General features: G+C 32.0%; 1 protein-coding gene across 5 annotated transcripts in view; it reads right to left on the bottom strand.

Moving 5' to 3' along the window:
- Window positions 1–24,646, bottom strand: part of LOC127728285 (heat shock 70 kDa protein 12A-like) — a 172,339-nt gene that overhangs the window by 134,767 nt on the left and 12,926 nt on the right. For all 5 annotated transcript variants that reach the window (XM_052235602.1, XM_052235603.1, XM_052235600.1 and 2 more), the window contains exons 2-3: window positions 5,595–5,697; window positions 4,229–4,324 (exon numbers count right to left, since the gene is read on the bottom strand). In XM_052235602.1, coding sequence (XP_052091562.1) covers window positions 4,229–4,324; window positions 5,595–5,690 — 192 coding nt within the window. In that variant the 5' untranslated portion in view covers window positions 5,691–5,697. The remainder of the gene's footprint in view (window positions 1–4,228; window positions 4,325–5,594; window positions 5,698–24,646) is intronic.

Raw genomic sequence — 24,646 nt, 5'->3', positions numbered from 1 at the left:
TGTCTTATCCAATATACCCTCATTTTCCAGTGGCATTCCAAGTTTCACGTCTAACCTCAAAGTCGACCTTCTATTTCTGTTATTGCAGGACCTGCCTATTGTATCTATACTTAATTAATGTGTTCTCGTCATGAACATACATGAAATATTTGCCACAGGACGTAAAGTAAACAACAATGAAAAAAATCATAAATAATTCCATGTAAACGGTATACAAGAAGACAAGATCTTGTACAATACTAGAATGTAATATTTCCATGTATATCATTCGATAATTATGGAAACTTAAACGACCTTTTTTCAGTTATCTCTTTGCAAACCACTACATGACTGAACATTAATATATATATTTTTTTTAGATTTTTTTCTATTGTTCTTGGATCTGCTGTTTTATTACGGTCTATCATTTATGATTATGTCAGTCAATTATAGAACTAAGACATTATATATAAAATAGAATATATTTTTAAGGGGATTGCTTAATTAAGACATGTAAAAGGAATGACGGATGACTAAAATGAGTGTTTATTTTAATGTTATATTGTATTTCAATTTAAGAATGGTGGTCAATCTTGCCAAAATTTCTCATCTATACAGGTTTTGAATGAGCCACTCAAACCTACATTACTTGATTCTAAATATATTACATGTAGGCCTTTTCAATACGATTTTATTCATTGAAGTTTTACAAAGGTTACATTGTGCTTTTATCGACTTTGAAAAAGCGTTTGACTCTTTACAGCGAAATTTGCTTCTGTTCAAATTATTGCAGAATGAAGTAAATGGGAAATTTTTTCGTGTTATTCAGAATATGTATGATTTTGCCAAATCTCGTATTATACATGAGGGCAAAAAATCCGATTTCTTCCCTTGTGAGATGGGGGTACGGCAAGGGGAAAACCTTTCACCTGCTTTGTTTTCTATATTTTTAAATGATCTTCAAACTTTTTTTGAACAAAAAAATATAACTGGCTTAAAATCTATATCACAAGATATCGAAAATGAGCTGTCAGTATTTTTGAAATTATTTCTACTTTTATATGCAGATGATACTGTTTTATTAGCAGAAAATAGCACTGATCTACAATACATCTTAAATACCTTTTACGAATATTGTGAAGAATGGAAAATGAAAATAAATACAAATAAAACTAAAGTTTTGATCTTTTCGAGTGGCAGAATGCCAGCAAATCTCAAGTTCACAGTAAATTGCAATGATATTGAAATTGTAAAAGAATACAAATATTTAGGTATTTTATTTTCTAGAAGTGGATCCTTTTTATCAAATAAAAAATATTTAAAAGAGCAAGCCACAAAAGCTATGTATAGTGTTTTAAAAAAAGGTAGACAAAACAATTTGTCAATAGAATGTCAACTTGATTTATTTGACAAAATGGTTTTACCAATACTGTTATATGGATCAGAAATATCGGGTTTTGAAAATATAGATATACTTGAACGTGTACATTTACAATTTTGTAAAATGATTTTACATTTAAAACAGTCTACTCCAAATTTCATTGTGTATGCAGAGCTTGGCAGATACCCCATTACCGTGTCTGTAAAATTGCGAATGGTTAATTTCTGGAGTAGACTTCTTAATGGAAAAGAAAGTAAAATTTGTGTTATATTATACAAACTTGTATTTTTAAATTATAATGATAACGGTTTAGAAATTAAGTGGATATCATATGTTAAAAATATTTTTGATAATTGTGGTATGTCCAATATATGGAATGCACAGTTTGTTGATAAATGGGTGACAAAATGTATTGAGCAAAAACTCAAAGACCAGTTCCAACAAGAATGCTTTGCTTTTGTTGCAGACTCGCCTAAAACTATATGTTATCGTATTTTTAAAAAGAATTTTCAATTTGAAAAATATTTTTCTTCTTTGCCTTACAAATTTATTCATATATTTTGCAAATATAGATGTGGAAGTCACCACTTGCCCATTGAGTCTGGAAGGTGGCAGGGTATACCGAGAGAAGACAGAATCTGCCGTCTCTGTGACTCAAACGACATTGGTGACGAGTATCATTACATCATGAATTGTGGAACATTTAATTTGGAAAGAAAGAAATTTTTACCGAAATACTGTTTGTCAAACCCTAATATCTATAAATTTGATCAACTGTTTAATTCATCAAATATTGTAATATTAGAAAAACTATGTAAATTTATCAAAGTTATAAATGTGAAAGTCAGTCCTCCAAGTTAATTTTATTGTATTGTTCGCACATGCATGCAAAAATTGTACTTTATAGTTATATTCATGTATGTTCTCTATAACTATGTAATTGTAGTTTTATGAGAAATAAAGTATTCGTATATTCGTATTCGTACAGGCAGAGTTTTGAATTAAAAAAACAAACAAACAAACAAAACTTATTCATTAATCAATCGGACTGGACAGAGAACACTAATTGCTTTGCATTTGCATTTCACGTAGTGTAGGCAATGAACATAATTAAAACCAAAATGAACATTTATCCGAATATTCTGAAGGACACAATGCATCTAGGTTTGTTTGATTAGAAGTTGTGTAAAATGCTGTTTAAATAATTAATTGTTGGAGGAGATTTACTAACTGTTTTCGTATGGTCTGATCTTTATAATACTTCAAGATCGTCCTGAACATGCATGAATAAATGAAAATCCCTGCTTGAAATCATTGGCTTATTTTATGTGAGAACCGCATGTATCAAACCTTTTTTTACGGAAATTACCGAAAATAGCTAACTATTTATTATTATTGAAATGTCATTCATTTTGTTTAGTCCGATTCACCAATAAGAATGAAATTTAATAATTTGAAAAAAGGAAATCATTTCTGAATCATTATCATATATATGAGACTGCAATCCAACAATACAAGCTAAATGATGAGTTAAGCCTTCTTCAACTGATTTTTATAGTTTGTTCTAATATTGTACTGTTACACCACTTACCAAGGTTAGGAGGAGTGTTAGGCGCCTGCTAACATGTTTTACCTCGCCACATTCTGTATGTGCCTGTCCCAAGTCAGGAGCCAGTAATGTTTGTTTCTGTGTATCATATTTGTTTTGCGTTCATTATTTTGTACATAAATTAGGCCGTTAGTTTTCTCGTGAGAATTGTTTTACATTTGTCCTTTCGGGGCCTTCGATAGCTGACTATGCGGTATGGTTTTTGCTCATTGTTGAAGGCCGTACGGTAACTAAAAACGCGGTAATTTCTGTGTAATTTGGTCTCTTTTAGAGAGTTGTCTCATTGGCAATCCTGTCAAATCTTCGTATTTTCATATAAAACAGTGTTTATTGTCTTAATATCTTGATGTTTGATGCTCCATACTCTAGACCAAACAAACTATTTGCATTGACAAGCATAACAGTATTGTGAACGTTTGAAGTGCATGAATCATTATTTTGAGTTATTATTTTCAATCAAATATAGAAACACTGGGACAAGCGAAGCCATAAAAAATTTTGCCAAATACCAACAAAACTTACAAAACCGTCTTAGAGGACAAAACGTATCCAGAGTTTATCCTGAGGGAGAAAAAAAATCCTATAGGACAAAATTTATCCTAAGGAAGAACAAAATATCATACAGGACAAAATTTATCCTAAGGGAGAGAAAAATATCCTGTAGGAGAAAAAATATTCTATGGGAGAAAATAAATCCCACAGGACAAAATAAATCCTTCAGGAAAACAAATAATCCTAAGGGACATTTGTTTCCGAGAAAAAGTCTTTCATGATAATCCTATAGGATAAAAAAAATCCAATAGGTTTTAACATTATTTTAAATCCTGAAGGATATTTATTTTATCCCGTAGGAGATAAATTCTCCTATAGGATAAACAAATCCTAAGGGATTTAAACATCCCATAGGAGATCATAAATATCCCATGGGATTATGACTTTATCCTATAGGATTTCCTTAAATCCTGTAGGATTTTTTAAAATCCTATGGGAGAAAATTAATATCCTACAGAATTTTGTCACTGTTTTCACTCGTATTGCCGAACCAGGCGAGCTATACCAATAAACTTTTTTATTGTTTTACCTATCCCCAGAGGTAAATTATTGCTAAGTTTGATGATTCTACCGTTAAAAATGTGGTTCCAGTTTGCACTCCTGAGAAGTGCAAATTAATCCAAGAGACTGTTATAAGTATTTTAGTTACTAGTAAATTGGTGACCTATAGTTTCGCTGAAATCTTTTTATTACAAATGTATACCTACAAATAGTCCCCCTGCTTTCATGCCAAAACCACTAACACAACTTGGTATCTGGTTTGCTGGGACATCTGTATCCTGTGATATGGTTGAAGGTTTAACCTTAAAGAAAGTACAATGTGTGCATTGATCGTCATATATTTGCAACAATTCATAACATCAACAATTTTTGACAGGTGTTTTGATTGGTTTTTACATCGCGATGACAGTGAGGGCATTCCGATGTATTGTTGCCACAGAGATTTCTACTTACGTAACTTTCGTTTTTGACTGGTAACCGATCTATAAATACGCGGACATTATCGAGTGCAAAATAACATTCCTTATCGCTTGTTATATATTCATTTTTTCAATGAATACTCATAAAAATATTTTTTTTAGAACACAAATTAATAATATGAAAATGTTTTGTCGTTAGAAATATATATATATATAAGTTTACAATCATTAATATATATGCACACGTACAGAAAAATTGTGTTAACGCATGCGGAAGAATATCTCAAGAACGTTTTGCGGGAAAATATGAATGCCTACTCAAATCCAATCTATTTATAGAAAAATCGAATTATTACAGAAGAGTGTCCACCATGCACTTGCACTGCACTATTATTAGAATAGTAGAATAGAATGCTATACAAATGGATGAAATTTATATATACATGTAACTGTTATATACAAATATTAATATACATGATATATAACAACAAACCCGGCAGAGTATACTGATTTGTATCACTACAATGTAATAGTTATTACGGTGAGGTTGAATTCCCTGTTATTTATTCATCATCCACGTACGAACTTGTCTCATCATTATTTATACACATCTCACAATAAACTTAACTGGCAGCAATACAGGTGAGACAAAAAACATAGAGAAAGCAACATGAATAGTTAAAAAATATAGAGAAAATAACATCTTATATTTTTTTTTATAAAACAGTGACATGATTCTCTTTAAACTTTTTTTTCACATTTCAAAAGTTAACTGGTACAAATTGTATGATTAATATGATTTACAAATCAGCACCTAGAATAAAGTTCTACTAATGCTTTCAATTTGATGGGCTTTTTTGACGAAACTTGTTTACGTTCTTATTTTCGATCGATGAAAAGTGTTAAGAAAACTTTCTACAAATGTCCATTAGGTTGAAAAAGTTACCGTAGGAACCAACGCATATATTAACATTCTGTATATTGATAACATGAATTCTCTCCTGCAACGTTGATACTTTGGGTTCAAACAGGTCCACGCAAAGAATACTTAGTTGTCTTTTGATTTTTTTAATTGTTAGGTAGTTGGCTTATTGGGCTAATTCATGTCATGTAAGACAATACAAGTAGTTGACGTGTATTCCTTATTGCATACCTCATAGTATTCCAAAAATCCATTCTCCGTTAGTTTAAACCATTTGTCTTCGAAACCTCTCATTATTGAAACTTTTTTCTTTAGTATACCTTCCATATCTAATCTAAAAAGAATATAAACTAAAGATTTATAATAAGCGGTAGGAAACAATGCAACATTTTGTATATTTATGTTGAAAGATAACAGAATGAGATTTTAACTCAGCGCCAATATAAAAAAACACTGTTGTAATCAGCTATAATTTTGTATTATTAAATGATATGAGCAAAGCAGCCCTATTACGGATAAATCAGCATGTGCAATACTGATGACCTCGCCAATTATTCTTCCCATTTTACTTTATATTTGCTAGATAAATTAATTGATTAAGCATAGATCAAGTACTTGGACAAGAAATCATAAATTTCATCAATATGGACAAAAATGCATCGTGACTGCGAAATGATAGTTAAAATATGAATTTATGTACCTGCATCACTGTAAGTTTCTTAGATAGATAAGACAAGCTGCTTTCTATACAAACAGAAATGCAGTTGTGAACCTAAATGCCTGTTTGGTTTGAAAGATCAGATAGTATTAATGCATGATTTTTCCTAAAAAGTTTTTATATAACTTAAAGATGAAGAAAATCCTACAACATGCAAAAAAAAAAAAACACTAAAAAAAAAATAACACTGGATGTTCCATTCTGAGGTACTGTTTAGGAAATTAGAGGTAGCTTCCTAGCTTAAGTCGAAATGTAATTGCGAAAACAGTTTTTGTTTTAATGAAGTTTAATGAAATGAATTATGATTATTTGTTTATTTTTCGCCAGTTTGAAAATAGTTGAAAACCCTCAGCTGTATATATTCTTATTTGTTAATCTCGAATTAAAACGGTTTTGGAAAACCAATCACACTGGACTATATGTTTTGGTCATTAGCTATCATGTTCAAGATATGTTTGATCTCAATTTATTTATACCACAGGCAACAAACTCCAATTAGGCTTTTAGAGTAGAAACAGTTTGAAACATTAACTTTCAACTTGAATCAGTTTTATGGAAAGCCTCAGCTGTCATATATTAGAGATTTACAAAACGTTATGCTGAAGCTTAAAATGTAAAGTTAAGACAGCGTGATGTTGAATTGAGTCACCAAAATGCTAACTCTAAATTACAATATGCAAAGTTGAATTTGCGCAATGTTGACTTGCAATGACAAGTGCTTTAGTCGTGATAGTATAATGATAAGTCACGATGTTGTGATGATATGCCAAACACACGTGACGTTGGGTTTAAAGTACATGATGTGAAGTTGACGTTGCATGATGTTAGCTTGCAGATTGATACTGCTCAGTCATCCACATCGACAGCTATGATAACAAATAAAATGAATAGCTAAAATGTATGGTGCTGCCTTGTTATTAATAAATGTCGAGCTGAGATAGTACGATGTTATATCATTGTGATATTACGATTGGTCTATCATGCAATCTGTTGATTTAAAACACCATGATGCACAGTTGAAAGTATATGATGTTAAGTTAAGATAACACGATGCTACACCACTATATTGAAACGAAATGTTTACCATACAATTTGTTGACTTAAAACAACACGATGCAACGTGTTGAGCTAAGATGCTCTCTTGAAATTACAGGACGTACAGTTGAAATTTTGTAATGCTAAGCTACGATAGCACGATGTTATATCATTATAATGTCACAGTAGGCTTATTATACAATTTGCTCATTTAAAACTACACAACGTACAGTTAAAAGTACGTGATGTTAAGCTAAGATAGCACGTTGTTATATCATTATAATGTCACGATAGGCTTACCACACGATATGCTCGTTTAGAACTACACGACGTACAGTTGAAAGTACGTGATGTTGAGCTATGATAGCAATATCTTATATCATAATAATATCACGATAGGCTTGCCATACAATATGCTCATTTAAAACTACACGACGCACAGTTGAAAGTGCGTGTTGTTGAGCTAAGATAGCACGATGTTATATCATTATAATGTCACGATAGGCTTATTATACAATTTGCTCATCTAAAATTACACCACGTACAGCTGAAAGTACGTGGTGTTAAGCTAAGATAGCACGTTGTTATATCATTAGAATGTCACGATAGGCTTACCACACGATATGCTCATTTAAAACTACATGATTTTCAGTTGAAACTAGGTGATGTTAAGCTAAGATAGCATGTTGCTATATCATGTGAATGTCACGATAGGCTTATCATACAATATGCTCATTTAAAACTACACAACGTACAGTTGAAAGTATGTGATGTTGAGCTATGATAGCACGATGTTATATCATAATAATATCACGATAGGCTTGCCATACAATATGCTCATTCAAAACTACACGACGTACAGTTGAAAGTACGTGTTGTTGAGCTAAGATAGCACGATGTTATATCATTATGACGTCACGAGAGGCTTATCATACAATGTGTTGACTTGAAACTACACGATGTAAATTTGAAGTAGTTTGGTCTTGACTTGAAACAGTAAAATGTTAAGTTATAAAAACAGAACGTAAAGTCAAAATAAAACAATGATAGGATGACATATACTTGTGCAGAATTGAAGATTTTTGGTGTTGACTTCGAATATAGTACAAATATTAGATCGTTTTATGTTAAATTGAAAGACAATAATGATGCGTAAAACATTACAGAATTATGTGAATTGAAACTGCAATTCTATGGAAAAGAATGAGGGACAAATACCAAGGATTTTTTCTTCTTCATTTGCAAGTTCGGAGGCAAAATGATTCAATAAGCAAAAGAATTACCCATCGCTATATATTACACTTGAATATAGTTTTGCCGTATATTTTACATGTTTTGTTTGGATTTTTTTTTATGATTAAAAACCAGACTTTTTTTTATGAACAATATTTAAGAAAATATTTATCTATGTTGTGTGTTAATATATACAACATAATATTGTGCTTATAAGACTTATGAATGTGAGGGTCAAATTTTACTCAAATAAAATCACATCTATGTAAGAGTTAGCGGAGAATTTGTATTAACAACTCCCGTTTTCCACGAAATAGAACATAAGAATCTGGAGTCTTAATCTTAAAAAACAAAGATCAACTGATATGACAAATAATACGATTAGCGTAGGACTGAGAGGGTCAGAGCTATATCAGAATGTGACCCCACCCCCGGTCTTGTTAGAGGTATCTGAAAATTAGAATTTTCTTTTCCATGAAATAAAACAAAAGAATCTGGACTTAATCAAAAGTGATGCGATTACGACTTCCATAGAATGTCAGAGACAGTTTGTCGACTAGTTCGTTGAAAATTCGGCTAGGCAAGTAAAGTATGTCTTGTAACAAAGCAGGGTTTATTCATATTCATATCACACTTACATGTTCTCGTCCTGATATGCATGTGCTATTTGCCACTGTACGTAAAACGCTCCCCTTTTCCCCGAAATAAAACAAAAGAATCTGGACTTAATCAAAAGCGATGCGATTACGATTTCCATAGAATGTCCGAGACAGTTTGTCGACTAGTTCGTTGAAAATTCGGCTAGGCAAGTAAAGTATGTCTTGTAACAAAGCAGGGTTTATTCATATTCATATCACACTTACATGTTCTCGTCCTGATATGCATGTGATATTTGCCACTGTACGTAAAACGCACCCTTTTCCCCGAAATAAAACCAAAAAATCTGGACTTAATCAAAACCGAAGCTATTTGGATTTCCATAGATTTTCAGAGTCGGTTTGTCAACTAGTTTGTTAAAAATTCGGCTAAGCAAGCAAAATATGTCTTGTACAGAGCCAAGATTTATTCATATTCATATTACACTTACATATTCTCGTCCTTATATGCATGTAATATTTGCCACTGTACACTAAATACAAATACATTTTCATCAATTCTTTTTTTATGAAAAGGAGCATATTTTAAGCACGTTCATCGATTTGACACCCAGTAGTTCATGTTTTTTGGGAGTACCTCGTAAATTATAACACATTCCTTCTTTATTTGCAAAATCGCCAAGTGACGGGTGCCACATATGAAACAGGATCTGCTTACTCTTCTGGAGCACCTGAGATCACCCCTTTTTTGAGGGTTTCGTGTTGCTCAGTTTTTGATTTTCTATATGTTGCGCTTAATATACTGTTGTTTGGCTTTTGATCTTTTTTCTCTCGTTTATTTCGTTTTATTTAAGGGAGCTACCATTTGATTTTTATTGGGGGGCTAGAATGAAATTTGAAAAAGGCAGGACAGGAGTTTTGAGTAAAAAAAGGCAGGATGAGCAACTTGGCAAAAAAAAAAGGCAGGATGACAATTTATGTAAAAAAAAGTCAGAATAAACTAATAAATAAAAAAAGCAGGACCGAATAGAGTGAAAAATAAAAAGGCAGGACAGAGATTACAACTAAAAAAAGGCAGGACAAAATTTTTCGTCCTAGCTACCCCCTCCCCCCCCCCCCCATAAAAATCACATGGTAGCTCCCTTAGATTCTCATATAGCTCAACACAATCGGTCTAGATCTAAAAAAATATACATATTTTGAGAGAGGAATGTTATTCATATGTAGTACTTTTCATCTTGATGAAGAAAATTATGAGATTTATCTGATTAAAACGACTATTTGTTTTTGAATTCAGAACGTTTTTTGCATATGTTTTTCAACTTTTCCATATAGGGGAGATAACTCGGATAACATTATTTTTTGTCGTTTTTTATTTTTTTTATTTTTTTGCTATGGCATTGTCAGTCTGTTTTCGACTTATGAGTTTGAAATCCCTTTGGAATATTTCGTCTCTAATGATGGAATGTGTAGGGACTTTATATATTTTGTTTTGTAGACAGAAAACGAGTCTCGTGATCCCAATTTTTATTTTTATTTTCTAACGTTGAGTTTTCCATGTATAGTTTATACAAAATCTGACAATACTGCATAACCTGTAGCTTGCAAAATGCTCTGTAGCCCAAACTTTTTATTATGTTTTTCAAAAAAGAATAAACTAAATTTTGGCAAATAATTAAAAAAAATCTACCGATTTTAATTTAGACCACACTTATGAAAACTATAAGAGAGAGAGAGAGAGAGAGAGAAACTGTTGACATTAAAAAAAAAACATATCTACAAATTAATCAAAGCAATACCAAAATAATTCATGGACTTTAACAATTTTTACAGATTTTTGATTTTTTTTTTCTTTGAAAACACTTATAGATAGAGAGAAGCTGCAAAGAACCAAGAAAATCATTATGGACAAGAAAATAAGTGACAGAAATCATTAATTGGCTTCTTATTATAAGTTATAGGGGTCATTGTCCATTAATGACTTTACCAATTTAAAAAAAATAAAATATTCTCCTAGTGGATATATATATAAACCTGGGCACTATCTTACTTGGTGCTGGAAAAATGGTTGGCACTGCTGTAAATGATGTATTTTTTTTTTTTAAAGTTGACGATTTAGACTGGAGGCTCTAGGTCAAATTTCATTAGTTTTCATATAGACTTCATGTATGAGCGAAAAGTATACAACAGAATCTACCATACTTTATGTTTGGGTTGGCCCCATGCAGTAGGATTCTTCCACCTATGAATTCTTTTTGCTTTATTTCGTGGAAAAGAAAATTCAAATTTTCAGATACCTCTAACAAGACCGGGGGTGGGGGTCACATTTTGATATAGCTTTGACCCTCTCAGTCCTACGCTAATCGTATTATTTGTCATATCAGTTGATCTTTGTTTTTTAAGATTAAGACTCCAGATTCTTATGTTCTATTTCGTGGAAAACGGGAGTGGTAAATACAAATTCTCCGCTAACTCTTACATAGATGTGATTTTATATGAGTAAAATTTGACCCTCATAGTCATAAGTCTTATAAGCACAATATTATGTTGTATATATTAACACACAACATAGATAAATATTTTCTTAAATATTGTTCATAAAAAAAGTCTGGTTTTTAATCATAAAAAAAAATCCAAACAAAACATGTAAAATATACGGCAAAACTATATTCAAGTGTAATATATAGCGATGGGTAATTCTTTTGCTTATTGAATCATTTTGCCTCCGAACTTGCAATTGAAGAAGAAAAAATCCTTGGTATTTGTCCCTCATTCTTTTCCATAGAATTGCAGTTTCAATTCACATAATTCTGTAATGTTTTACGCATCATTATTGTCTTTCAATTTAACATAAAACGATCTAATATTTGTACTATATTCGAAGTCAACACCAAAAATCTTCAATTCTGCACAAGTATATGTCATCCTATCATTGTTTTATTTTGACTTTACGTTCTGTTTTTATAACTTAACATTTTACTGTTTCAAGTCAAGACCAAACTACTTCAAATTTACATCGTGTAGTTTCAAGTCAACACATTGTATGATAAGCCTCTCGTGACGTCATAATGATATAACATCGTGCTATCTTAGCTCAACAACACGTACTTTCAACTGTACGTCGTGTAGTTTTGAATGAGCATATTGTATGGCAAGCCTATCGTGATATTATTATGATATAACATCGTGCTATCATAGCTCAACATCACATACTTTCAACTGTACGTTGTGTAGTTTTAAATGAGCATATTGTATGATAAGCCTATCGTGACATTCACATGATATAGCAACATGCTATCTTAGCTTAACATCACCTAGTTTCAACTGAAAATCATGTAGTTTTAAATGAGCATATCGTGTGGTAAGCCTATCGTGACATTCTAATGATATAACAACGTGCTATCTTAGCTTAACACCACGTACTTTCAGCTGTACGTGGTGTAATTTTAGATGAGCAAATTGTATAATAAGCCTATCGTGACATTATAATGATATAACATCGTGCTATCTTAGCTCAACAACACGCACTTTCAACTGTGCGTCGTGTAGTTTTAAATGAGCATATTGTATGGCAAGCCTATCGTGATATTATTATGATATAAGATATTGCTATCATAGCTCAACATCACGTACTTTCAACTGTACGTCGTGTAGTTCTAAACGAGCATATCGTGTGGTAAGCCTATCGTGACATTATAATGATATAACAACGTGCTATCTTAGCTTAACATCACGTACTTTTAACTGTACGTTGTGTAGTTTTAAATGAGCAAATTGTATAATAAGCCTACTGTGACATTATAATGATATAACATCGTGCTATCGTAGCTTAGCATTACAAAATTTCAACTGTACGTCCTGTAATTTCAAGAGAGCATCTTAGCTCAACACGTTGCATCGTGTTGTTTTAAGTCAACAAATTGTATGGTAAACATTTCGTTTCAATATAGTGGTGTAGCATCGTGTTATCTTAACTTAACATCATATACTTTCAACTGTGCATCATGGTGTTTTAAATCAACAGATTGCATGATAGACCAATCGTAATATCACAATGATATAACATCGTACTATCTCAGCTCGACATTTATTAATAACAAGGCAGCACCATACATTTTAGCTATTCATTTTATTTGTTATCATAGCTGTCGATGTGGATGACTGAGCAGTATCAATCTGCAAGCTAACATCATGCAACGTCAACTTCACATCATGTACTTTAAACCCAACGTCACGTGTGTTTGGCATATCATCACAACATCGTGACTTATCATTATACTATCACGACTAAAGCACTTGTCATTGCAAGTCAACATTGCGCAAATTCAACTTTGCATATTGTAATTTAGAGTTAGCATTTTGGTGACTCAATTCAACATCACGCTGTCTTAACTTTACATTTTAAGCTTCAGCATAACGTTTTGTAAATCTCTAATATATGACAGCTGAGGCTTTCCATACAGTTTGGTAAAACAAATTTCACTGTTTCATTTCATAACTTATCCTTTTGTAAATCAATCAAAATATAATGAAGTGGTCGTAACGAGTTACTTAGTCGTTATAACGAATTAGCTAAGTTGTTTAAACGAGTTAGCTAAGTCGTTATAACGAGTTAGTTAATCTCGTTATAATGAGTTAGTTAATCTCGTTATAACGAGTTACTAAGTCGTTATAACGAATTAGGTAATCTAAGTCGTCATAACGAGTTAGGTAATTTAAGTCGTCATAACGAGTTAGCTAAGTCGTTATAACACATAATAGAGTTATCGCCCTTGTTGTATAGCAGCATGTTTACATCGGCTCCAGTAAAAATGTGATTTGCAATTGTGTGCAACTGTTTTTTTTTTCGAGCGGTAAAGTTATTTTTAAATGGTTTTATAAACTTCAGTGGCATCAACACAAGAGCCTGAACAGACAAAGAAAAAGAAAAAACGGAAAAAAAGTAAAAACAAAGACGAGCCAAGTCCGGGTGCGTTTGATTTGTCCGCCATTACAAATTCACAAGAAACATTTCCTTTAAGCAATAATATGAATGGTCAACCTTACATGAACAATAACACTAATTTTCACAACATGTCCATGACTATGATGTCATCGCCTTTTGTAACTTCGCCCACGCAGCAATTCCAAATGGGGGCTCAATATATGCCCTGCTCCACACCAACGCATGCGGTCCCGGCAACCCCACAATGGGCAACCCACCTGTTATCGAGATTCGAAGCTATGTCAGTTAAAATGAATAGTATTGATGAAATAAAATGTGCAGTTAGCAGTGTTGATTATAAATTGAGTGAAATGAAAGGTGTTATAAATAAACTTTCCAAACGTGTACTTGATGTAGAAACAAGCCAAAACTTTATTGCCAAATCATTTGATGAAAACATTAAAATGCATGAAAAAACAAATATAAAGATAGAGTTTGATATTAAAAAACTTGCATCAGAGTGTGAAGCCTTGCGCAATGATATGACATCTATTAAGTGTGACTCTAAACAATTGTCAGATTCAAAGGTCAACCTTCAGAAAATTTTAAAAGCAAATGAAAAGCTCAACAATGATTTTTAATCAATCCAGTGTGAATCCATGCGCGATAATTTACTTTTTCATGGAATAAAGGAAAGTGAAGGAGAAGATTGTGTTATTATCATTAAAAACATTTGTGAAAAGAATCTAGAAATTGAGGATGAATTAAACATAAAAATTGCCGTTCGTCTTGGTAAAAAAAATGAGTTAGTGAGTCAAAATGAGGGCCAGGAACGTATACGGCCTATATTGGTGAAATTCAGTGATAGGCAGAAACGTGATGGTGTTCGTAAAAGGAGTTACAAGTTGAAAGGTTCGACAATTTCAATTACGGATCAATATCCAAAATCTGTTGTGGAAAAGAGGAAATCACTAATTCCCTATCTTAAAAAAGCTCGTGATTCAGATGTGAAAGCACTGCTTATTAGGGATAAATTGTTTATTGGAAGTGTATTATATTCAGGTGGCCCAATAGATGTTGCTATTGAAAATGCGAAAAGGAAAAAATTAAATGTATTTAGTGATAAAGGAAAATTAATGTTTTACATAAAAGTCAAAATCATGATGGTGCCGATGTCATGAATAAAAATGGTATGCAAGTATCATAGGAATCGTTGGCATTTTTAATTACAAATTTAAAGTGTTTATCTTGGAATATAAAAGGTGGTTTTGAAGAAAAAATTAAAGATGAGAAATTTAAAAATTTTGATATTGTGTTTTTATCAGAATGTTGGATCAATAATATATGTGATATTGATATAGATGATTTTGTGTGTAAATCTATCCCTTTATCTAGAAAAAAGTATAAACAAGGGTGTGGTATGTATGTAATGATAAGAAAAATATTATCACCCTATGTTAAAATAATTGACATTTCAATGAAACATTGATTTGGATAAGGATAGCTAAAGAACTGACTGGATGTGAAAGTGACTATTTAATTGCAAATCTATATATACCACCACAGAACTCATCCTTTTATAGGATTCATAATTATGATTTATTTTATGAGCTTGAGTCTCAAATGATACATTACCCAGCTGAATGTCCAAATATTTTTGTTATTGGTGATTTAAATGCTAGAACTGCTAATATGAATGATTTTGTACAAAATGATAAATTACATGATATTATTTTAGATAGGGTTGGTGATTTGTTAACATATGTTGCTGACGAGGCTTTGTCATGCCGTAATAACCCAGATGCAGGAACCAACGACTATGGAACAAAACTACTAAATTTGTGTAAGGTCTGTTATAAATGGGCGTCACCCTGATGGACTTTCAAATGATTTTACATACAGTGGCCCAAGAGGTATGAGTTTAATCGACTACTTGTTAGCTAAGCCAAATAACATTGGAAAAGTTTTTAAATTTATTACAAGTAATTTTACCACATAAAGTGATCATGCACCCCTACATGTTCAATTTAAAACTGACTTTTCTATGCAATGCAATGATATCAATTCAAATTTAATGGATGGTGAAGAATCTCAATTTTTCAAATGGAATAATGAATTTAGGGACTTATGTTATAATGCCCTACTAGTTAATGCGGATGATTTAAGTTCAACAATAGATAACATGGACATATTGTCTCAGGATGGTATGGAATTGTGTGTAAATAACTTCACTCAGTGCTTAGCAAATGTGACAGCTCCTTTCTTTAAACAAATTCCAAAAGTAAAATCGAAATTAAAGCGCAAGTGCCAAACACAGAGAATAAATACTGATAAACCATGGTTTGGCCAGAAGTGTAAAGAGCTATATTCTGAATACTGTAAAAGATTACATACTTTTAACTGTAAATAAACATATAATAGTCATATAGATTTGAACAGTGCCAAAAAAGCTGATAAGAATTATAAATGTAAGCTCAAACGTAGTTACAAACGACAGGAAGTCTATATGTTGTGTAAACTAAAGAAGGACAATCCAAGAAAATTTTATGCATTATTTAGGAAAATAATCAAGAGGAAATGTGATTTAAACATTACTGACTTTTTTTAATATTCCACAGAACTTGTATAGCAAGTGTGCCGATTAGCAACAAGAGACCTGAAGTGATTAATAACGAATGTGTTTTTGATTAGTTAGATACAGATATTACTGCTGATGAGATTTTAAAGGCAATTCATGAACTTAAAAGTGACAAAAGCCATGGTCCAGACTGTTTGCTGAATGAATTTTTCATTGATTACAAGGATTTTATTATGCCTCATTTATGTACTATTTTTAATGCCGTATTAAATAGTGGATATTTCCCATCAGCATGGTCAGATGCTATCCTGGTACCAATTTTCAAATCTGATGAAGCTAACGAATGACAAACTATCGTGGTATAAGCCTTGTCAGCAATCTAGGTAAACTTTTCACCACAATACTCAATAAAAGATTGTTAAATTGGGCAACTGTTAATGATATCTTATCTGATGCACAGTTTGGTTTTCGTAATGGTTATAGTACAGTTGATGCTGTTTTTTTGTTTATACTCTTTTATTCAAAATACACTCTGTAAAAATAAAAGATTATATTGTTGCTTTGTAGACTACCTGAAAGCTTTTGATTCAATTGATCGTTTATGTTTATTGTACAAAATTGCCAAATTAGGTATCAGGAGAAAACTATTAACTGTTTTAAAATCTATGTATAGTAATGTTAGAACCTGTATTAGATTCAATGGGCTAAACTCTGATTACTTTTGTAACAACCTTGGTTTAATGCAAGGGGAAGTTCTTTCTCCTATTTTATTTTCTTTCTATGTGAATGATTTTGAAAATGAATGTATTGCTGATGGCAATTGTGCCTTAGAGTTCCAAGATACAATATTATTTTTGTTGATGTATGCTGATGATATGATTTTGATGTCTGAAACAGTAGAAGGTTTACAGGAAATGTTGAATACTTTGTCAATTCACACAGAAAAATGGGGCTTGTCTGTTAATACAGAGAAAACAAAAATTGTTGTATTTCGGAAGGGTGGAATTGTACGGCCTAATGAGACATGGGTCTATAACGGTCAAACAATGGATATTGTGGAACAATTTTGTTATTTAGGTGTATTACTACCTTATAGTTGTAAATTTCTTAATACACAGAAACATTGTGCAGAACAAGGTAGAAAAGCTATGTTCAGTATGAGGAGAACTACTTCATCTCTATGTTTAAATATATTTACAATGCTTAGTCTGTTTAATACTTATGTTAGTAGTATATTATTGTATGGTTGTGAGCTATGGGGAGTACACAAATTTCCTATGATAGAAAAGGTCCATTTGGACTACTGTAAAATGTTATTAAGTGTCAAAAGAACGACCTCAAATGTGATGGTCTACTTTGAATTAGGTAGATTTCCACTGCAGTATGAGCGCAATTTTAGAATACTTAAATTTTTTTCAAAATTTTAGATAGTGACAATTGTATATTAAGGTCTTGTTATAAAGAGCTTGTATTAAATTGTTCAAAATGTATGAATTGGGCAACATATGTAAAAAGATTGTTAGATAGTCATGGTATGAATAATTTGTGGGATAATCAGTGGTTGTGGAAATCCATGTAGACAGCTCATATTTACCTTTAATAAGACAGCGTTTGTTGGATCAAGCTAAACAAGAGTTACATTTTTTATTAGATTCTTCTGCAAAATGTAGATTATATACATGTAAGTATGTGGCAACAAATGTAGTTTTGCAATTTTATTTACAGAAATGCATTCCTGTACTTTTTCGTAAATGTATAACAAGGATTCGTTTGTCTTCACATAACATTTGTATCGAAACTGGACGTGATGTTGGTACTATTAGAAATGAAAGAAATTGTATTTTTTGTGATTTAAGAGTAATAGAGGATGAATTTCATTTCATCATACAATGTAGCAGATATACTGATTTGCGTAAAAAATATATAAAAAAATATTACTGGTCTAGGCCATCAACTTTTAAGTTAATAGAATTATTGTCTGGTGAAATGACAAAACAGCTTTGTAACTTAGGAAAATATATACATTTCTCTTTTAAATTAAGAAACAGGTTATTGTAAAGATATTTTGTAATCATGAAACTTCTGACGTCACCTATTGTTATTTATGCATATTGTTAATATTGTTTGTAATATGCCATATGTATACACTGTATTTGAATACACTGATGAGCCGTAAGGCTCAAAGTTAATAAAGAATTTGAATTTGAATTTGAAAGTTAGCTTAAAATAAAACTACACCCTGACACTAATTAACCGGCTTCCGTACATTTACGTATTCATTTTGTATTACTATACTGATAATTAATATGAATACAATAGTACGGCGACAAGTAAGGTAAATTTAAAAATCAAATGGACCGAAATACCTCAGGGCCAATTTTGGTCTTTTTTTGAAGATAAATATAATGCTCTTTTATTAAGGTATGTCGTAGAGTTCTAAAGTGGTGCAAATTTTTGAAAACTGTGGTCAAAGGTCAAAAGGGGGATTTAAAAAATCGCAATTTTGGAACATTTTGTACAATTTCTCGGTCGTCCCTCATGATAAGTGAGAAAAAATTACTATGGAATCATTCTCTGGGAATGTTGCACAAATTCAGCTTGTCATATTTATGTCTGATATTAGTGATTTATAACCACTTTTCCAACATGTATGAAAATGAAGTAAAATATCTTTATCTACAGATATTAAGCTATGCAATAATATATGACAACATATAAATATATTTTTGGCAAAGTTTTGTTAAAATACCATTAAGAACAAAGGAGAAATAAGCACAGTAAAGTTAACACTCGGTCCATGATTCAATGAAAAAAATGAAGAAATTCATTATTGATTATATAAACACAAAAGAATGTTGGAACTATAAAAAATAGTCTTGATGCATGAATGTCAGCATGAACACGATAGTACATGAAGTTTTTTTTTAAGTAAATAGGTCAATCAGTAGAAGTGCAATAGCATATTCAAAACTTGTGTCCCCCTTTTTATAAAACAACACAAACAATGGAATATATAGCAGACTTGACTAAACCCGATTTTAAAGCCCGATAAATATGTGAATTACAAACAAACACGATTCACAGACACGTTCGCTATGATATTTTGCGTCTTTGGAAGCTGACTAAGTATATATTACACTAACACTAGACATCAATATGCACGTCCATTTGAAAAAGTAACGGAAAACTAAGACAAAAATATGTGTATGTCACGGTTGGTAATACTTCCGAAATATTTGATAAAAAAATATCTCCAGTTGGTTTGAAAGCGCACCAACCGCATCAAGGTCCGAGACAACTGGCAGGCATGTTTGTTTGGTTTTGGTTTGGGTTTTTTTTCAGAGAGAGAGAGAGAGAGAGAGAGAGCAAGTCTGTGGCACTAGCAGAAGAATCATGACATATTGGGCATTGAGATTAATAATCACCACTGCTCTGACAACAAAAATGCAAGTGCACGGAAAATTCTGTTCGTAGCATACGCAAAATTTCTACAATTAGTTTTGCCTTTACATATAAAAACAAAGTCCTGTATAAAGTCAGAGGACATTGGATTCAAGATATACTGAAACTATGAAGCTATTCCCCATATCCATATTCCAAAGGTGGTCTAGGTGGTGGTTTGGCGATACAAGCATTCATTCAGCCGTACATTTAGAGTAAAACTCGAAGAATACGCTGTCTGAATGGTGCCTCTGAATGAGGTAGTCTCACTAAGGAGGCATCCTTAAAAAGCTCTGACTACACTCTTGAGTTTATTGAGATCACCATTTATTGATTAAGAATTGCTTCAGGGTCATATAGATCCACGCTGAATTGACTTTTCACTGCAAGAGATGTGTCAATATTAGAACCAGCTAGATTGACAAACTTTCATACATGTTTTGGTTTTGTTTCGACGCGTTATAACTGTCTTTTGCCACTTCCGATTGAAGAAGACGTGTCGTATCCTGTAAGAGCGTGGGTAGCTGAGCCAGACATCATTGGTCCAATAACTTTGCATATGTCGTGAACAGGTAAAAACCGTTTTCCGTCTTTTGTAAAAGAAACGCATCCTGTCTGAAAACACAATTCATCATGTTTGACATCTGAGGAAAATCCTTATACAAAGAAGTAAAACATAAGTGTCTGGTGATTTTAATGAAATGCGACCCCTCTAATTACTTTTTACCATCTGTTCATTAGCAAACAGATCTGGCAGAATAATTCTTTATCTGCCTCTTCCTGTGTATACAGCTGATTACAGTCATTTACAGATCCGACACAACATTGCTGCACTTTCGTCATGGTCTTGCAAATCAAAATCATTGTAGTGCGGGAGTGCATAATCGCCGACAAATCTTATCAACTCCTGTTTATTTTCGGGTGCACAAAGCAATTTCTTACAATCCCTAATTGATCTGCCTTCAATGACTCGTAGAACATTAATTCTACAACCATTTGAAATATACCTCCTTATTAATTCTGCTGTTTTGTAGATTGTTCCAAATCATATCAATCAAACACGTTCACGACACCCCAAAAGTTTTCAAAACAAGCTATTAGGGTTTTAAAGGCGTCCTTGGCCAAATTTTCAAAACTATTATACCTTTTTACATAAAGACTCTTTACAATACCCATTCCATCTCTGATCAGAGGTGTACTTATTTTTAATGCAGGAATATCACACACTTAGCTAAAGGTATGCATTTCAGTACAGTATCACACGAGAGTGCATTGTAATCATTCTCCATATGAAAATAATTGTCATCTACTAACTTGGCAAAAATATTTATCAGAGAGGTAGGAATAAATTGTAAAGCTGTAGGAATACTTAATTTTGACAGAGATGGATAGTAATAATTTGAAATTTCGAACGAAGGATACTGCTTTTCATAATTTTTCTGATTAATGAAGGGTCTGGAAGCAAGGAACAATATGTACTAGTATCTAGCAAATTATACGACAACGAAAATGATTTTTTTCACAAACAGATCATCGTGTAGACTTTCTGTTAGGTTGTGGAAAGCAACATCATGCTCCGACCGATTTGAAGTATCAAAAGCAAGTTCAATTTTTCATTTCAACAAGTAGTTAACGATGCATGCTGAATGATGCAGCGCCCTGTCCTTAGAGTAATCTATATATGTACACGTGCCACTGGATAGTCTGACTGGTAATTTGCGTCATTTAAAATATAATCGGCACGCTCAAATGACTCGACATGTCTTAATTGCTTATCTCATTGTATGACCTTTGTATGCAAAATAAACATTTGGACCAGTCTAGTGGTATTCAAATGTATCAAAATTTATTCTTCTTGTGCATGTTTAGGCTTTATAACACGACCTATGCTACTTGACATGTACTTGTTCTTATTTAAGGTAGCACAATACAAAAGCAACTAAATTTTATCAAAATTTCATTTACAGCTGTTTTTGTTACTTCTTAATATTCCAAAACCACAGAAGAAAAATTTATTTACATATCTTGCACTGTTAATGAGTTTTGATGATAATTAGTTTTATAAACAAATGCACGTGTCTGACTGATACAAGATAAGAACATGTGGGCAGTACTTTGTGGTTAATCAATAGAATCATTTGATAGCTTTATGACCACTGACCAGCAATACAAATATAAGTTACGAAAAAGAGGTGGATTAGGGATTAATGGAAAAATGAAGATAATGAATTCCAAATAAAAATACATTTCATTAATGGAGCTGCCAGGAGAAAAAAAACAAAGTAACAATTTGGAGATATATAGGGAATCAAAATATAAATGTACAGAAATTAAACAAATGTAATTGTATAATAATTAATGTACTGGAATTTCTTGGGGAAGAATGTTTAGATATGAATTCTTTTTAAAAGAAAATACAAATTAAATATTTCATTTTCAAACTGCAAAATTGAACAAAATCTACTTTGTGTAAAACACCATATTAATTGTCCTTGTATACAATTACAATTCTAAAAATGCCCCATAAGGATCCCCTAAACTGACCAACTGATCATATTGTGTACACATGCATAACTTACTTTTTGTAACAATAAAAAAACAAAATATATTATGTTATGTACTAAATGAATAAAATCCATATTGAAAAAAGTAAATGCAATGTGTAATTAAACTTCTGAGATCATTAGTAGTAAAGGTTTATCATGGTGGGCGGAGTTTTTACCATATCAGTAGCAACTGACTTACAACAAGGTCAATAATGATATAACATCTCCCGCCAGATCTGGTTTTTGATGCATAGGGTGTGCATTTTCTCTATATATTTAGAATTGCTGAAATTGAATGGCATTATGCTTTCTTACTGGTCAAAACCTAATTGATTTATGATTGAAGGCCAATCCTGAAATATCCCAATGGTACATGTGTGAATTATATTGAAGTTAATGGGGTACAAGTAGGAAAATCCTTATTTATTCAATTGTAACACATTCATTTTTGTCATGAAAATGTAGTTTTAAATGAATTTAGCTCCTAGATGGGTCCCCTTTATGCCTGATTTTCACACATGTTGTTCCTTGACCAGTTATCTTCAAAAGGGTGTCTCAGATTTCCAAAAACATCAATAGAACAAATTTTATACCCTATTAAATTTAGTGATCTCTTATGAATTTAGGTTGCAAACTTCATTGAAGGTTTATGAGAGAATGAAATACAATAGGAAAAATCTGAGACACCCTTTTGGAGGTTAAACTGTGTTATACAAGAATCTATAAAATATTTTGGGATGCTATGAATAACAAAGAAACTAATTTCATTCAAATGTGGACATCTCAATATAGCATCTAATTACATAATAATTAATTATGTAATAATTATGTCAAATTGACGTTTTCACCATTTGAAAGATTAATCTTTCTTCTTTCTTTTGGTACCTCATTTATAAAATTTAAAGCTGGATGAAAGAAATTACATCAGTTTAAAATTGTCTGATTGGGGGTGAAAAAATCTTTGTATTGTGCTACCTTAAAGGAATCAGCACTACCAATCATTTTCCGGATTAATTCGGATGTGTTCCAAAGTAGTTTAAAATTAGTCTATTCGAAAAACTCAACAAGAATAAAAACCCCTCAACCGTTATTAAACCTTAACATCTGTATTTAGTCAAACATCTAGACACAAACATTGATACAAATCTATATTCTTATTTCGAAAATTGAGAAACACATTTAATTCATTACAAAAAACACAGCAATTTAAAAGTCAGGGGAAAACAGAAAAAGGGAGCGTGACATGTCTTATATGATGAGTATTATAAAAAGTCTTGTAAAGTTTGATTTGTATGTTCTGTCAAACTTTGATATATTAAAACTTCTTAAGTATTGCTTGTTCCACTATTTTATGTCAAAATCGACTACGGGAGATGTATGTAAGAAATTTAATATACTTTGACAGACGGTAAGATTGAAAATGTCGAATGCAATTGAAACTAGATTTGTAATTGCCAGCAATAACAGATGGCACCCTTCCTCCATTGCCAGGCGAGCCGCCCCCATTTTAAAAATTGCAAAGTCAAAGAGCTCATCTACACATGCAAATTATCATTTTTGTAAGGTTTCATTAAGTTTGGAGCATTTTGAAATTTTGGACATTTTTGCTGTTTCCATGGTAACGGTGGCCATTTTGAAAATTCCAAATTCAAATACCATTTCTGTATATGCCAGTCAATATTTGTGTGAAGTTTCAATAATTTTTTAGCATTTTAGTTTTTTGGACATTTTTGCTGTTTCCATGGTAACGGCGGCCATCTTGAAAGTGCCAACCCCTAATTGCAAATCTTCACATGGTGGTTAACATTATTGTATAGTCCCATCGCCTTGGGTCCATTCAATTCTGAGTTCCAGAGTGGACAAAAAGTGTGGAAGAAAAATAATAATAACTAGATTTGCCATTGCAAGCAATAGCGGATGGCAGGCACCCTTCCCACATTGCCACTAAACTGCAGCCATTTTGAAAATTTGAAACAGTATTTACACATAAATACATTACAACATATTTGTTTGTAAATTTTGTAGACAGTTTTGAGCATTTTTTCAATTTTTCACATTTTTGCAGTTTCCATGGCAACGGCGGCCATTTTGGAAATTCCAAAGTCCAAAGTCTTATCTTTACTTACCATTTACCATTTATAATGAGTTTCATTAAGTTTGGAGCAGTTTGAGATTTTTGGACATTTTTGCTGTTTTATGGTAACGGTGTCCA

This window comes from Mytilus californianus, unplaced genomic scaffold (assembly GCF_021869535.1).
Source record: "Mytilus californianus isolate M0D057914Y unplaced genomic scaffold, xbMytCali1.0.p SCAF_2, whole genome shotgun sequence".
In the NCBI taxonomy this organism is placed as follows: domain Eukaryota; kingdom Metazoa; phylum Mollusca; class Bivalvia; order Mytilida; family Mytilidae; genus Mytilus; species Mytilus californianus.
Note: the sequence above shows the minus strand (reverse complement) of the source record. Positions and strands in the feature narration are given on the sequence as shown.